At 31.4% G+C, this 14,864-nt stretch overlaps 4 protein-coding genes across 4 annotated transcripts; 2 read left to right on the top strand and 2 right to left on the bottom strand.

Annotated features, from left to right (window-relative positions):
• Positions 1-1,872: 1,872 nt before the first annotated feature.
• LOC136339799 (uncharacterized) lies at positions 1,873-8,247 on the top strand. The gene is made up of 5 exons (XM_066283296.1): positions 1,873-2,046; positions 4,437-4,464; positions 5,174-5,292; positions 6,945-7,110; positions 7,164-8,247. Exons 1-5 carry the CDS (start codon positions 2,005-2,007, stop codon positions 7,658-7,660), a joined length of 852 nt encoding a protein of 283 aa, XP_066139393.1. The 5' UTR covers positions 1,873-2,004; the 3' UTR covers positions 7,661-8,247.
• A 1,888-nt stretch (positions 8,248-10,135) lies between these two features.
• Positions 10,136-11,872, bottom strand: LOC136339803 (acyl-coenzyme A thioesterase 13-like). The gene is made up of 3 exons (XM_066283302.1): positions 11,722-11,872; positions 11,463-11,650; positions 10,136-10,422 (listed from the first exon to the last, which is right to left on the bottom strand). The coding sequence occupies exons 1-3, from the start codon at positions 11,791-11,793 to the stop codon at positions 10,257-10,259; spliced, it is 426 nt and encodes a 141-aa protein (XP_066139399.1). The 5' UTR covers positions 11,794-11,872; the 3' UTR covers positions 10,136-10,256.
• Positions 11,873-12,281: 409 nt separating this feature from the next.
• Mettl4 (Methyltransferase like 4) lies at positions 12,282-13,464 on the top strand. Its single transcript, XM_066283287.1, has 2 exons — positions 12,282-13,092; positions 13,146-13,464. The coding sequence occupies exons 1-2, from the start codon at positions 12,297-12,299 to the stop codon at positions 13,415-13,417; spliced, it is 1,068 nt and encodes a 355-aa protein (XP_066139384.1). The 5' UTR covers positions 12,282-12,296; the 3' UTR covers positions 13,418-13,464.
• twr (signal peptidase complex catalytic subunit SEC11 homolog C twr) lies at positions 13,455-14,653 on the bottom strand. Its single transcript, XM_066283300.1, has 5 exons — positions 14,491-14,653; positions 14,250-14,361; positions 13,950-14,097; positions 13,714-13,891; positions 13,455-13,658 (listed from the first exon to the last, which is right to left on the bottom strand). The coding sequence occupies exons 1-5, from the start codon at positions 14,539-14,541 to the stop codon at positions 13,608-13,610; spliced, it is 540 nt and encodes a 179-aa protein (XP_066139397.1). The 5' UTR covers positions 14,542-14,653; the 3' UTR covers positions 13,455-13,607.
• Between the last annotated feature and the right edge of the window lie 211 nt (positions 14,654-14,864).

The raw sequence follows: 14,864 nt of genomic DNA, 5'->3' as shown, positions 1-14,864 counted from the left end.
CTGTACAGTGTGTTATAATCGAGCTCCGACCTTCTCTCTTATATATCTAATGTATAATTTTATTTAATGTTCAGTTAATTATATAACTCTGTACAAAACATTTACCAAGTTGTGGTACAGTTATATTGCAATAAGTCACTTTCTAATTACATAAAAAAATCCTTGGATGCCTCCACTATTTTAATTGCATCTCTGCATCATATCAATACTGCGATATGCTTGTTTTCTCTCTCAATATAAACAATAAAATCCATATTTATGCCACGTTTGTAGCTGCGTTCATTTTCATATGTGTGGTAATTTCCACATCGTCTGAATCATTCGCAATAAATTATTATTAATCGGCATGATATTTTTAACAGGCACAACACTGTTTATTAACCGGCATATAATTAACTGACAGAATCGTTTTAACAGGATATACCCACCTTCAAAAGCTTTTTCTTGTGGAAATATCATATTATTCATATAGCCAGAAATCAAGTACTAAAGTAGCATGAACGATTAAGTAGAAATAAGTTGGAATTTTTTGTTTTATGTTTATGAAAGATATTCTTAGGCAATATGTTGGTGACTGTCCATTTTATGACAAACCGTCATTTCTAAAATTTTCATAGCACTCAAATCAGGTCTCTTATGAAAAAAACATGCCTAAAATACATAGTTTAAGTTTGAAACTTGTAGCCTTTATTCAGAAGTAGGTACAATGAATATCAGGTAATTAATATAATTTTGAAATGGAACTATGCAAGCTATTTCGTCTGATATCTATGTGTAATAGTAAAGAATTGCAACAAATGAAAGGACCATAAAGCAGATTTTTTTTAAAATTTTAGTTTCTTGCCACTTCAGCTAAAAGAAGATCGTCTTCCTCTTCAAAGACGTCAGCTACTGGTGCTGGTTGTAAACTTGCATGTCTAAAACAATTCGTGATTTTTTGGGACGATACTCTGTTCAATTAATAACACATACTTTGTTTTGCTAATTGTTTTCAATAATATTCATTAGTTAGAGCTCTCTAAAATGAAGTTTCACTGATCTTATGATAGCCTGGTTAACCGACTGCAGAACTGATGTGGTATTTGGTAAAAAATATTGATTATTCAGATACATATTCTCCAAATTTGACATTTTTGATTGCACTGAAGCATTTTTCTTGTGGATTTTAAAAGCGATTTTTTTTTAAATGGGGGAATGCAAATCCAATTCAACATTCAAATTTCCATCGCTATATGCGACTTGTTATAACCAACGTTGTTAATCACGACTTTCACTGTACTTATTATCTAAATGAACAAATTATATAATTCCAAAACTGCTTTAAATACTATATTTTTATTTACACAAATAATTTAATTGTTTCTGCATTTATCTCTAGTTCAGCACATTAGCGCTTCATGTAAATTTTTTTTTTCTTTAATGGCATATAAAGTTGAGTTAATTTTCCAGTAACTTAAAATTTATTTAATAAATTTATGTCAAATAGTTTTGTAAATAATTAAGTTTCAGTGAAGTTCTACAAGTGCCAAAAAGGCGTAAAAATAAATAATAAATAATTGAGAATCGGTACTATGTTGTATTATGAAACTTATATTTGTTTTCAACTAAAAACTCATTTTTATTTAAAAAAAACTCCTGTATTCTATTTTAAAAAATGGGATAAGGGTCAATTTGCAGAATAACCGGAAGTAATACTATGTTGAAAATATTTTTATAATGTTAGCTTTTCTCAACAAAACAAAAATACAAACTTTAAAAATATATTAAACTTGTAATTTTTCATATACGGATTGCGCCAGCTCCCAAAGGCGGACCCTGTCTATACATACACATCTACATACTTAAATACATACGTATATATAGGATATCTCCTTAACAACCCATACTACGCGGATATTCTCGACTTTTTATATTTTGTTTCGTTAGCCGATTGCGGTATAATGAGCTTCATAGGGAATTCATGTTTATTTATTGTTTAAATGAGTTTAGCATAAGATATTTCAAATGGAATTCCAGGTGCAGAAAGTTTTCTTTGTGTATTTGTTGGTAAGAATAATTATTGCTTTAAAATATCTGTATTATTAACACTAGTTGATATGGCGTCTTTACTTCTTAAATAGACGGTGGTATTTATATTATCTGAAACTACAAGTTTATTAAACAGAAACTATGACCGTTACCATTTTTTGCATAACACCAGCTTGAATATCCATTAAGTATCTATATCGGTCGCCTTCTGCTTTTTGTTGAATGATTGGTATGTATATACGGTGACTCCCTAAAATATTCAACAACAATACAATCTTCTTTTTTGTATAGTAATAATAAAAAAAACAGTTAGGAAACAGAATTTTGGTTTATGTTTGGTATTACTTTTTGCTTATTAACAATGCCAAAACATATTTAATATTAACTAACAATATCAAAATATAAAAAAGTATAAATAACAATACATTTTTGGTATCACAAAAATTTTCTGATACTAAACTTTCGAATGCGTTAACATACAATAAACACGCGAGGAAGAAATATTAATATTTTGTATGCCCTCCTTAATCGTCAATAACGGCTTCAAGCCGTTTAGGCATGGATAAAACTTTTTACAAAATTAAATTAAAGTCAATTTAGCGCCATTCCATTAAACATTTTTATCTCATTTTTATTTGTTATTGAATGTTGTCATACTTGCAAATCCAACTGTTGCTATACATTCTTAATCCGATTAAAATCCGGAGGTTGAGCTGAGGTTTTTAGAATTTTTGGATAGTTATAGAGTATCCATTTTTTAAAAAGCTGTTTGGGATTATTATCTTAATAACACTTAAAACTCTCTTGAATTCCCATATTACGGGCACTTTTTAACAAATTGTTCCATCAATAAACACTAATTCCCCAACTCCTGTGGCCGAAATACAGCCCCAGATCATTACTAACCTACTACCACATTTCACAGTAGGACATAAATTGCTTGTTTTCAGTTCTTCGTAGAGTCTCCTCCATATTATTTATCAATCATCGTACTCAAATATGTTGAGTTTTAACTCATGGAAAAAAATTACATCCTTCCAATAGTTTTCCGCTTTTCAAATCATCTCTAATGCAATTTTTTTTTTAGTTTTATTTTTGGTATTAAGCCATGATTTTTTTCTAAGTACTCGACCATTGAAACCATTTGCTCTTATGCATTTTCATATAATTCCTCGAGATACTTTTTACCAACTTGATTTTCCAGAACTATTTGCAGTTTAAGGGCACTAGTTGTGGGATTTTCCTTAATAGTCTTCATGATATATCGCTCTTCTCGAGCGTTCATTAATTTTGGACGGCCAGTTAGTTTGATGGAAAGAATTTTATCTTCAACTTTGTTTCGGTGAATAATGTTTGAACCATACTCTTGCTCAAAAAAGTTTTTTGCCAATTTTTCAGTAAGATAACTTCTTCTTAAAGTTGAAAATGACCAATTGTCGTAAATCTAAAGTAATATTTGTCTTATTTTTTACTCTATTTATTTTTGCCCCTCAAAAATGCACACGAGTAGTAGGGGAAATTATAATAAGTACCATGGAACACCGTTAGAATACTAGATTCAACACAAGACATGCTCTTATAGGTAAAACCACGATGTATTAAAATGTTCGAATATTTTTAAGACCCCAAAAACGACCTGTTTGTTAAAATATTTCACTTCTTTTATATTTTGATACTGAATTATAAATATATTCTTGCATTGTCAATGAGCAAATCCTAATACCAAACATATACGAAAGCCCTTTCCTAATTGTTCATTTTTATTATTGCTATACACAAAAAAAGAGTGTAAGTGTGTTTGAACATTTTACAGTCATTGTATATGAAACAATATGATTAATATAAAGCGTTTTATGAAACTTTGGTTAGCCAGCTATAACGTCAATTTTGCCAAGAAAATATAAGTGATCTCTATCTTCTCACTTTCGGGATGAAACGTTTCCTTAACTCATAAAAAAAATCACTTTGGAACCGAGATATCGTGCAGTGTCTTCTTTAGAATCAATTTTCATCGTCTACTCGGAAGTGTACTTTTCTTCGTTATTGAGATGCTGTTTTTTCAAGAACTGATGAAATAAAAGCTAAGAAATTATACCAAAAGACAGCCGTTCACATATATGGTACAGTATAGAACATTTTTATACCCTAAATTCCAAGTTTCACAAGAAAGCACATTGGCACAGGAATCTAAGCTTACTAAACGATGAATAAAGCAGCGAATTGACAATGAATGAGTGCATTAGTGGAGGTCCATTGCCAAAGATGAGCGCTCCAAAGGCCTTATCAAAAGTTTATCTTATATCATTTTTTTCGATTGAGATCCGATAATTAAAATAAAAACTCAAAATACTAAAACCGCATCGAGTTTAAAATGCTGAAATGTTTAACTTTGTTTCTCTCCTTTCTAGGCTTTCGCAGTAAATGGCCAGAACTTTGGTAAGTTTGTCGTATATTAAACTACGTTTGAGTGTTTAAAAAATAGGTGGATGGTCTTTTTATGAAATCTATTATTTCACATAGAAGCATTAATTAATTACTGGGATTTATTACATATTAAAGCTAACTTTGCCTATTATTTCAAACGTATGCTATCTTTACCTTCAAATGACTTTATCACGAAATCATCCAAATAAACGGTGCACGGTATGCGTTACGAATAAATAATATCCATATACATAAACCAAACACGTGGCCGCTCTTTGTCGCTCCTGATTGGTCGGTCGTCTCATACGAATGATAGATGTGCTACAAAGGCGACGGCGTTTTACAGAGTTAAACTTGTTCCGATTTGAAATGCGAGCGTTTGTTACGCGCGCATAATGGAATATAAACTAAACTTTTTAATTGTTTAATATACAGGACGAGATTAGACGTGGCTAAATTGCAGTTTCCATTACCTTAAGAACTTGTTTTAAAAACTTTTTCAGTGTAAGAGCGGGCTGGCTCCGATCCTGTTCAATACTCTTGGATGACGTGCAGGTAACATGTATTCGTTTATATGGATATTTTATATTCTTTAGACATACTACCTATAATTTAGCCTCAGTTGGGGTACTAGCCTTTTAAGAATTTTTTCATGTTTCTCTCCTTGCAATTTTAAATAATTTGAAAACATCTTTTTTTGTTTGGAATAATATATTTTTAGGTGGATTGGATAACCTAGGTGATACCATATCAGCAAGTGTTACAAACGCCCTGAAACCCTTGGAAGGTTTAGGCAGCCAAATAAATGGGCAGGTACAGAAAGTTCTTCAACACTCACAGGTTTGATTATTTTCAAAATATTAGTATTTGTTATTTAAACCAATCATATGCGTTTAATACTTTAAGTACTAAAACAATCACTAATAAATAAGGTGCCTGGTTTTAGTGCCATAAATTCAACTCCTCGCGTATTCGAGGTCCGAAAATATGATGAAAACCTATGAACATACATCGAAAGGCGTTTCGTTTTCGACATATAGTGTGTACAATATTGGTTTCTAATAATGAAATTTTATAATTTATTGTAACTTTTTACGCTCCTTCTGAATCTCTAGAACGAAATTGTACATACATACAACATAAATTTTGGGGCGTGTAATACTGGGGTAATAAAGGGATCGTAGTGCCTAAAATCTGCCTAAACTTTTTTGTACCTAAGTTTATTGATGACTTTTTAGGAAAAATATTAAACTTGAAATTTTTTACATAAAAGAGGTACTCATGTTGAAAGTCGAAATCTTCAACAGTTTATAATAAAATTTAAATGTAACAAATCGATTAATACTACGTCTCATTAAATAAACATTAGATTTAAAACCCAATTGGCACATTCTCAAAGTGTCTACTGTTTGTTTGCATACATGCTCGCAGCATTTTCGGCATAGAAAACGTTGTTTGCAATTAGTCAAATAATTGTTGAAAAGCTTGTTGAACACACTGTCGTAAATCTTCTAGGGTCTCTACTGGAGTGGAATTCACGTTACTTTTTATTTATTGCCAAACTGTAAAATCGGGTATATTTAAGTCTAAAGGTCTAGAGTGCTAACGAATAGGAGCATTAATGGCTCTATCCACCCATCTGTTGGGACAATTATCATGCAGTCACGCAAAAAACAATGTTTCCTCTGTTTCAACGGGAACATCTCCAAAGAACTAAAAAAAATCGTTTGGCAGGAATTCGCAATACTTATTTGCATTTAAATTTTCCGGAAAGAAATGATAGTAATTCTACTATTTAAAGTTGTAACACAAACAGTGATTTTAAAATAATGCTAGTAGGGCCATAACTTTTGTTTCCTTGGGATATGGTTCCACCCAAATATGATAATTATGCATTAAAAATACCATTCCTTGCAAAAGTAGCTGCATCAACTGTGAATATGGTTCTTGACATAAAAGATGGGTCAATATCATTTTCCGCTAATTACCACTCGTGAAATTCTAATCGAAGATGGAAATCGTCTATAAGAAGTTCTTGTGCCCCGTGCAGATTCAGCAGATGAAGTTGTTGCTTAGTATCAATTCTCCATACTGTTGCATGAAAAATATTTGTTTGAAGTGCTATTAATCTAATACTAGCTGCGAGATTATTTTTTATAGTTTGTAAAACGTCTTCATGTTTTGTAACCGTTCTCATAAATAGTTAAGTATAAAAAAGTTTAACCGCCTCTGGAAAAATGTGGCCATTTTGTTGTAAAGATTCAGAAGGAGCACAAAAAGTTACAATAAAGTACAAAATTTTACTACTTAATTTCGAAACATTTCGAAAGAATGAAAAAAACTATCATCAAAATCCAATATTTTATACCCTGTGTGTCAAAAACGAACCGACTTTTTGTATATTTTTATAGCAAGTTTTGGTCATATTTTGGACCGTAGAATACATGGTTGAAGTTATGGCACTACTTTGAGAGACACCTTGGTACATGTAGAATATCGAACAAGACGTAAATAGAGGATTGAGTAGCTTGGATGGATTAGGCAGTCAAATCTCCCAGTCAGTGTATCAAGGTCTTGAGCCTGTACGGGCCATAGAATTAAATTTTAGACTGAGAGATGGAGTTGGTGGGATTACTATAGCTACTCATCAACCTTCAGGTAAAACTCAGACCAAAAAGAATATAAATTATTTAATGCCTAAATGGCTTTAGGAAAGCAATTTATCATCAAAAACGGCCAACCCTTTACCTGTGGTTCTCAAATTGATTTCAACACTGGCTCCTGCTCTGAACCACTGCAGCAATTCAAAATCACCAGTTCCAGCCCTAAATCTGATTGGTGTTACTTAACCAACTACAACATAGTCAACAATTTTGTTTGTCTCAGTCTTGAAAGCATTCACATAGATGTCATTAATAATCAGGTTAGTTGCAAGAGTCTTGTTGGAGGGGCTGTTATCCAACTGACTTTGGATGATTACAAAAGCCTGTGTTCGACAATTCGAACGAACACTGACTACCGTTATATTCCAAATTTGGCAGATAAAAATCACGTAGCCATTCCTAATCAGAACAAGTATGTGAAATGTGAAAATAATGAGAATAATTTATGTATTTTTAATGAGAATAATGAGTTGTTGAATACATATTCTGGTTTTGGGGGAAGTATTTTTGTGCACAATAAAAGAACAAATGTAGTTTCTTTCTAAGACATCAGTTGTTGTGTGTGAGTTCTATTATATTCTGTTAATTTGAATTTAATTTTAAGTGTAATTAACGAGTTTTTAGAAAATAAATTGTTATTATACTACACTGAAAAAAGTAAACGACTATTTCCCAGGCGGTTAACTATGCTGAAAATACACATTCCTCGTGAAGGTATGGGAAAGAAGCTTTACCCCATAAGCGCACCGAAAAATGCCACTTTCCGACTTTTGAATGAAATCCAAAGTCCAAAAATGAAAAGTGTCATTACTTTTTCGTCAATGTCACACAAATGTGTGATCTGACAAAAAATCTAACAACATTTTTAAGTATCGAACCGTTATCTCAACTTTCCAGAAAATATTTTTACCAAGAAACTTAATACCTATTAGCAGTTTACATGAAAAACAGGAAAAAAGGTAAAAGGTTGTACGAATGATATTACTATTTATTTATTGAACAAGGTATATAACGCCACAGTCTGCTTTATACAATAGATTTCCGCTATAAATTTTACAAAAGAGCAAGATTTTCTTGCAAAATTGTTAACAAATCAAAACAGTCCTCTTTTGGAATAAATGCTTCAATTGGAGATATTGTTTTTTGTTTTTTAATAATGAAAATATCATACATTAGATGCTCGAAAAACATCTTCCAATGCTTACATGGACTTCCTGTACGAAGCACACACACACTGTTTAAAAGATGTAATGTAATTTTGCTACTCAATGTTTCATTGAGAATCAAGTAATAATACAGGGTGTAACATAAGTAGGGGTTTTCCTTTTAACACGAGATAGACTTCAAAAAACTAAGCAATATTTTTATATAACTTTTTTTTTATCTAAAAAAAACACAAATATGCGCATATGAGTTTTAATACATTTTGTAAACAATCTAAATCCATTCCTGCATAAAAGAGTAATTAAACGTAAAGAAAATAAAATGTCCCACAAAAAAATCATCAGCTATTGCAAAAACGCAAAAAACATTTAATGTTTACTGTTTTTATGCAATTTACCGACGCCGCTTAACAATCAGTCGTGAAGTTTAGCTCCAGGTGTTATTTTGATAAACAATCACTATTGATACTATTAAATTGACAAAGGCCCATAATTATTCGAATCACGAATTGGTGGACATGTTGATATACGGGGAATGTCACCAGAATGCCGTCGCAGCTTCGCGGTTGTATGTTGAGCGCTTTCCGAGAAGATATCATCCTGCAGTCCGTAGATTTGTTTACCTTATTGAAAGATCTCGTAAAATTGGAAACCTAACAGCAATGCATGGTGGACATGCTGGAAGACCTAGATCATCTAAAATGGCACCCATTGAGGAGCATGTTTTAGATATCGTTCGGGACAATCCAACTATCAGTATTAGACGAATCGCAGAGCAAGTTTCTACATCTCACGTGGCAGTGTGGAGAATTTAAATAAAACTCACCTTTATCCTTATCACGTGCAATGAGTTCAAGCATTTATGTCACAAGACCATCTCTCAAGAGTATACTTTTTTGACTGACTTTCACAAAAAACCGCTCGTGACGAAAATTTCCTTAAGTTTATTGTAGTAACGGATGCATCAATTTGTACTCGGATCGGAATAAATAATTTTCGAAATACGCACGTACGGGCAATGGAAAATCCTCACGTTATTCGCCGAACTAATTTCCAGTAGATATTTTCTTTAAATGTTAAGGTCGACATGTTTAATAGCATGATTATTGAACCTTTTTGTTTTCCAGATCGAATGACAGGCTTAAACTATCTCCATTTTCTGGAACATAATTTGCCTGACCGTCTTGAAAATGTGCCTTTAAACGTTAGTCTATATAGTTTTTACATGACGGTGCTCCACCTCATTTTAGGCGTAAAGTACAAGACTTTTTAAATGACCAATTTCCTAACAGATGGATAGGTCGCAACAGACGAATAAGATGACCCGCAAGATCGCCAGACCTTAATTCATGTGATTTTTATTTGTGGGATTAAATGAAAAGTTTAGTGTTTACGAATGAAAATAACACAGTGGAGGAATTGCGTGAACGGATAGAAAACGTTGCGGAAATAATTAGAGGAAAACTATCTCTTCTAATAGCAGTTTGTCCAAATGAAACCAATGGAAACAATTTCCAACACTTTTTGTAGCCAGTCTCGGAGTGTCACTTGTAGCTAAAGATTTAGTACTTATTAAAACTTTTATAGGCGCATATTTCCGTTGTTTTTGAGATTTCGAAAAAATATTATATAAAAATATTGCTTAGTTTTTTGAGGTCAATGTCGTGTAAAAGGAAAACCCCTACTTATGTTACACCCTATACATCAAAAGATCTCATCTGTGGTAAGAAAAACATACATAAAAATACAATGCCATCTTATTAATGAAATCCGCAATGACTTAATTACCAATCCTATACTATTATGTGATTAAAAATTGATCAAACTTAAATCCTCAAACAATATAAAAATACAATATAACACAATATAATATGTTTTATTCAAACAGTAACAAAATATAAATAATAAAATATATTCACCTTATAACGATTTTATGTACATGTTTGCTACTAATTTTGAAAATTTCATCATTTCAAGCTTATTCTTTAACATTCATCAAAAACTTTGTATGAGAGCCCTTTACTAAAAGATCTCCAGTGTGTTTATTCTTAATGAAAACTTCCAAAAAGGCCAAAGTTTTTCCTACCCTTACAGTGTCTGCTATGATTTCTATTTGATCCCCTATTTTTGCACCCTTGATATATCTAGAAAAAAAAATACATTTATTGTCTCATTTTAAAGCTTAAAATGTATGGAATATCAAAATTGATAATTTCAGTTTAAAGATGTATATGATTATTCACAAACTGACTAATTGAAAAATGAAAGAACTAAAACAAAATTGGAGATGTGAAAATGTCTAATTTTTGATAATATGGATTATTTTAATAACATCTATAAACTTAGCAAGCTGTAAAGTTGCTAAATTTGAAACTCTTTATACCCACATAGTAGTGTGAAAAATGCATTTTTCATCTATTTAATGAAATATACTGTAACCATAGATGTGTGTAGGGGGTTACCATGTTAATTCTTATAGAGGAATGAGGGCTATGTCATTGGTATTTCCAAAATTTGATACATTATAAAAGTTTTTGAAAATGGCCATCATTTGCCCTAATACATTCATCTGTCCTTTTTCTTATGGAGTCTTAAATATATTTTGCATAGTTAACTTTATTTTTTTAGCAAATTTGCTATTATTTTCAGCATAAATTTCTACAAGGCATACTTAATTTTTCTTAATGTTTAACATTGTATTTTAGGAAGTACCCATTTGAGGACATATGATTATATAACATTCTTGTCTTAGAACAATCTACAGAATCGGCTTCTTAAATATCAGAACATTTTTAGGAACCATCTTATATAAGCATACAACCTAGTTTATTTATAATAACAATTATTGTTATATTAAAATGCTTATGATTTTGATATGATGAAATCCTTAATTTTTGAGTTTATTCTTAAAACTAGTAAGGCCAAATACCAATATTTTCCCAAAACATAGAACTGAATTCTCCTATATATTTTCCTTTCTTTTTAGTTTTGTTTCTCTGTTGTTTCTAATTTATATGCTACAGGTTATTTTAATTGACATTAATAGGCAACTCCTATATTTTAAACACCTAATGTTTAATTAAAAAGACCTAATTTCCTTTCCTTTCAAGTCATAAATAAAACTGTTAAGAAATTTGTGTTAAAATAAAAACTATTGTGAATTATCACTCCATGAACAACTCACTCAGTATTAATATGAACAGACACATGGGGCACACGTCCCTTTTTATGCGAAACTAATGCATAAGTTGAGATGACATCAACTAAAGTAGCCGAGAATCCACCATGCAGCCCTCCCATTATATTAGAATGCTCCTCAGCGACTTTAACTTCGGCTCTACAACTTCCATTCCCCAAAGAAATAACATTCACCTTAAATTGCATCATTTATGGAACCAATGGTATTTTTTTATCAACAAGTTTAGGAATATAGGGTAACTTACCTTCTGAAGCACCCTATCAAAATTTTTTGTAGTACGAAACAATTGGTTGATTTCGGCGATCGTAAGAGGCATTTTTTGGATAAAAATATATTAGAACTTTAAAATAATAAATTAATGAATATTTGAAAAAATAGAAGTACGAGAGAAAGTTTGGTTAAAGTAGAGATAGAAAAGGGCCAGAATCTATAGACTTTCTCTTTTAAAAAGCTTTAGGGAGAGAAGGACAGAAAATACCACTTATACAATTTGCTTAAAAGCATGGACACACCACAGCTGCTTTTTGTTTAATTGTGATTATTGACGTTAGTTTACTTCATTATTTATTATTTAAATTTTCATACGTTGAGTTTATTTTTTTATAAAATCATTCAAGTTAAAAAATAAGTATAAATTCGTTGATACAGGACGAAATAAAGGTATATTTTGTATATTATTTTTTCTTCCTCAACTATACTGGTGAAGCTGACAAAACCATAAGGCATAAATGCAGTACTTCATTATCCTAACTACTCTATACATATTAGGCCAAGAACCAAACCTTAAAATAGAAAATCTTCCAGATAAGTAATAAAAAAATGAGTATTTTGTATGAACATGAAGATGGAACTTTGCTTTGCACTGAACAATACTTTAACTGTGTCATATCAGAAGTAACAGGAAGTCCTAAAATTAATAATGACCTGTTCAAAATTCTGTTTCCATACCGTAGCAAAGTTACAGCTCGGAAAAAAGCAAAGAAAATACCAAATGAAGCAACTCAAACCATAGATACATCAAATTCTATTGAAAAGGCTGCAATAGAAGTTCAACATAAATATGCAGTTTTAAAACCTATATTACAAAATAGCAACTACTTAAAAAACTCACCATCCACTATCGATAATAAAAAAGCTTTAAAGGCTGCAGATTTCATTTATGAAGAAACAGGAAAACATCAATTAAAAACAATCTCAGGAGGCAATTTTGGACCTCCAGTGATTAGACCTGTTCAAGGTGCACAATATATCTTCCCTGAAAATTGCAGGTTTTTTTGCAATGATGTGCAAGTTATAGGCAAGGAATTATCAGGTGAAAAATTTGACCTGATCCTATTAGATCCTCCTTGGTGGAATAAGTATATAAGAAGAAAAAGAAAGAAATGTCCTCATGCCTATGACATGATATTTAATTGCAATTTACAGGCAATTCCCATTGAAGATTTACTTAGTGATAATGGAATTGTTGTGGTGTGGTGTACAAATTCCCCTCAACACCTTAATTTCTTAACAGACACAATTTTCCCAAAGTGGAAAGTGAGCTTAATTGCAAAATGGTACTGGCTTAAAATCACATTAAGTGGAGAGCCTATATGTGAATTTTCAGAACCTCCAGGTACATAGTAATCACTATTTTCAGGAAGTATTTATATAGAAAACACATTTTAGGCAAACAACCATTTGAACAAATTTTTATTGGCATGAAAGAAAAAAACAGTAATCAGAAGCTACCTCCAGATGGAAAACTTATTGTAACTGTTCCTAGTGCAATTCATTCACATAAACCTCCTCTTACTGAAGTGCTAAAGTCTTTTATGCCCCAAAATGCAAAATGCTTAGAAATTTTTGCTAGATATCTTTTGCCCAATTTCACCAGTTATGGAAATGAAGTTCTACGATTCCAGCATGAAAGTTTATATTTATTTAATCGGAAAAAATAAATATAAAAATAATATAAAAAAGAATGAAAATTAGATATATATTGTAATTAACACCTTTTATTCCCTCAAAAAGAAAAATAATGCACAACATGAAATATCAAATATATACAAAATAAGAAACTTGCAGTTTAATCATAAATTAATTGAATATATTAGTGGTGAATTAATTATTTATGACCTGCTACTATTTTCACTCTCGATGCATCAGCACATAGAGACCTAGACACGCCAACACAGCATACTAAAATAAATTCTAATTACTACAAATATCTTTTTATATTGCATTAAAGGCTTACTTTAAATTTGGGATATTCATTCATTAATATAGTAACCATGCCCACATATGGCAAGAACCCCCGAGCTCTGCCTACAATATCTTTCTTGGTGAGCCACAATTGTCCTGGAGCATACAAACCTCTATCGTCCACACTGTTATTATCTCCTTTAGTAAGGAATTTTACTGTACTGTTATCTCTAAAATTATTAGCTAGAAGTAAATGCTTGACTATTTCTGACACAATTAAAAACATACTTTTCATGTAGTTTTAACACTCTGTGCACTATGGGAATATCTCTGCCTTCAACTTTAAAAACAACAATCTCTCCTACCCTAACTGGCTCTTCTGGGTAATTTGTAAGAAACAATAGGTCGCCTCTATGGAATGCTGGTTCCATACTCCCTAAGTTTTTCAGTTTGTTTTAATACACAGCGATTCTTTTAACACAAGAGACAAGGCTTTATGTTGCAAGTGTGCTTTACCAACAAAAAACCTGTACCTTATGTTAAAAAGAAATGTAGTACATGGTGCAGACCTACTCATCATTTAATTACCTGATAGGACTACAACAATGGGACTTTCACTGCCTGTTACCACCATCAGTCCTTTCCAAATCATTAAAGCCGAAGAGACTATCATGCCAAAGCTAAGAACTTGGTAGAAGAACTGTGAAAAATTATAACAATATTTAAATATTTCGAAAAACCCTCGAGTTGTAAAAGACTTGAAAGTATGATTTTAAAATTTAGTAGTATGGGAATAGACATTTGAATATATTACAATTATTCTTGTTACCTGGCGTTTGTTCATTCGTTTCACATCGTCGAAAAGCGTTGCGATATCCATTTTTAGTTAAGATTTTTTTGTAATGATATTTTTGGTTAACAAATACAGGAAAAGTTGTTTAAATTTTAAATTATAGCAATTCCACGTCAGACTAGACAATAATTTTTGTTTGTTAGGTTAAGATCTTCTCTCAGTTGACATTTTTTGACGTTTAGTAACGCGTTCCGGCTCCATGTGCAGAAATTACTCAAGAACAGTGGACGTCGTTTAAAGTTTCTATGATTAGATCTAGCATGGATACTGTATAATCACATGAGATTACTTTTTACAAGGTGTTTACACCTCTTTCGCTATTTAGTTCACATTGTTCCTTCCTGTTTATA

This window comes from Euwallacea fornicatus, chromosome 6, assembly GCF_040115645.1.
Source record: "Euwallacea fornicatus isolate EFF26 chromosome 6, ASM4011564v1, whole genome shotgun sequence".
Lineage (NCBI taxonomy): Eukaryota > Metazoa > Arthropoda > Insecta > Coleoptera > Curculionidae > Euwallacea > Euwallacea fornicatus.
This window is presented reverse-complemented; position numbering and strand designations above follow the sequence as displayed.

What these genes read in the sequence shown, in the direction of transcription:
- LOC136339799 (XM_066283296.1), top strand. Translation starts at nt 2,005, where the DNA reads ATGGAATTCCAGGTGCAGAAAGTTTTCTTTGTGTATTTGTTG. An exon ending in AGTAAATGGCCAGAACTTTG is followed by an intron (nt 4,465 to 5,173) that starts GTAAGTTTGTCG and finishes ATATATTTTTAG; the next exon opens with GTGGATTGGATAACCTAGGT. An exon ending in AGCTACTCATCAACCTTCAG is followed by an intron (nt 7,111 to 7,163) that starts GTAAAACTCAGA and finishes AAATGGCTTTAG; the next exon opens with GAAAGCAATTTATCATCAAA.
- twr (XM_066283300.1), bottom strand. Translation starts at nt 14,541, where the DNA reads ATGGATATCGCAACGCTTTTCGACGATGTGAAACGAATGAACAAACGC. An exon ending in CATTGTTGTAGTCCTATCAG is followed by an intron (nt 14,098 to 14,249) that starts GTAATTAAATGA and finishes TGAAAAACTTAG; the next exon opens with GGAGTATGGAACCAGCATTC. An exon ending in GTGTTAAAACTACATGAAAA is followed by an intron (nt 13,892 to 13,949) that starts GTATGTTTTTAA and finishes TAATAATTTTAG; the next exon opens with AGATAACAGTACAGTAAAAT.
- LOC136339803 (XM_066283302.1), bottom strand. Translation starts at nt 11,793, where the DNA reads ATGCCTCTTACGATCGCCGAAATCAACCAATTGTTTCGTACTACAAAA. An exon ending in TTGATAGGGTGCTTCAGAAG is followed by an intron (nt 11,651 to 11,721) that starts GTAAGTTACCCT and finishes ATGCAATTTAAG; the next exon opens with GTGAATGTTATTTCTTTGGG. An exon ending in TCTGTTCATATTAATACTGA is followed by an intron (nt 10,423 to 11,462) that starts GTGAGTTGTTCA and finishes TTTTTTTTCTAG; the next exon opens with ATATATCAAGGGTGCAAAAA.
- Mettl4 (XM_066283287.1), top strand. Translation starts at nt 12,297, where the DNA reads ATGAGTATTTTGTATGAACATGAAGATGGAACTTTGCTTTGCACTGAA. An exon ending in TGAATTTTCAGAACCTCCAG is followed by an intron (nt 13,093 to 13,145) that starts GTACATAGTAAT and finishes AACACATTTTAG; the next exon opens with GCAAACAACCATTTGAACAA.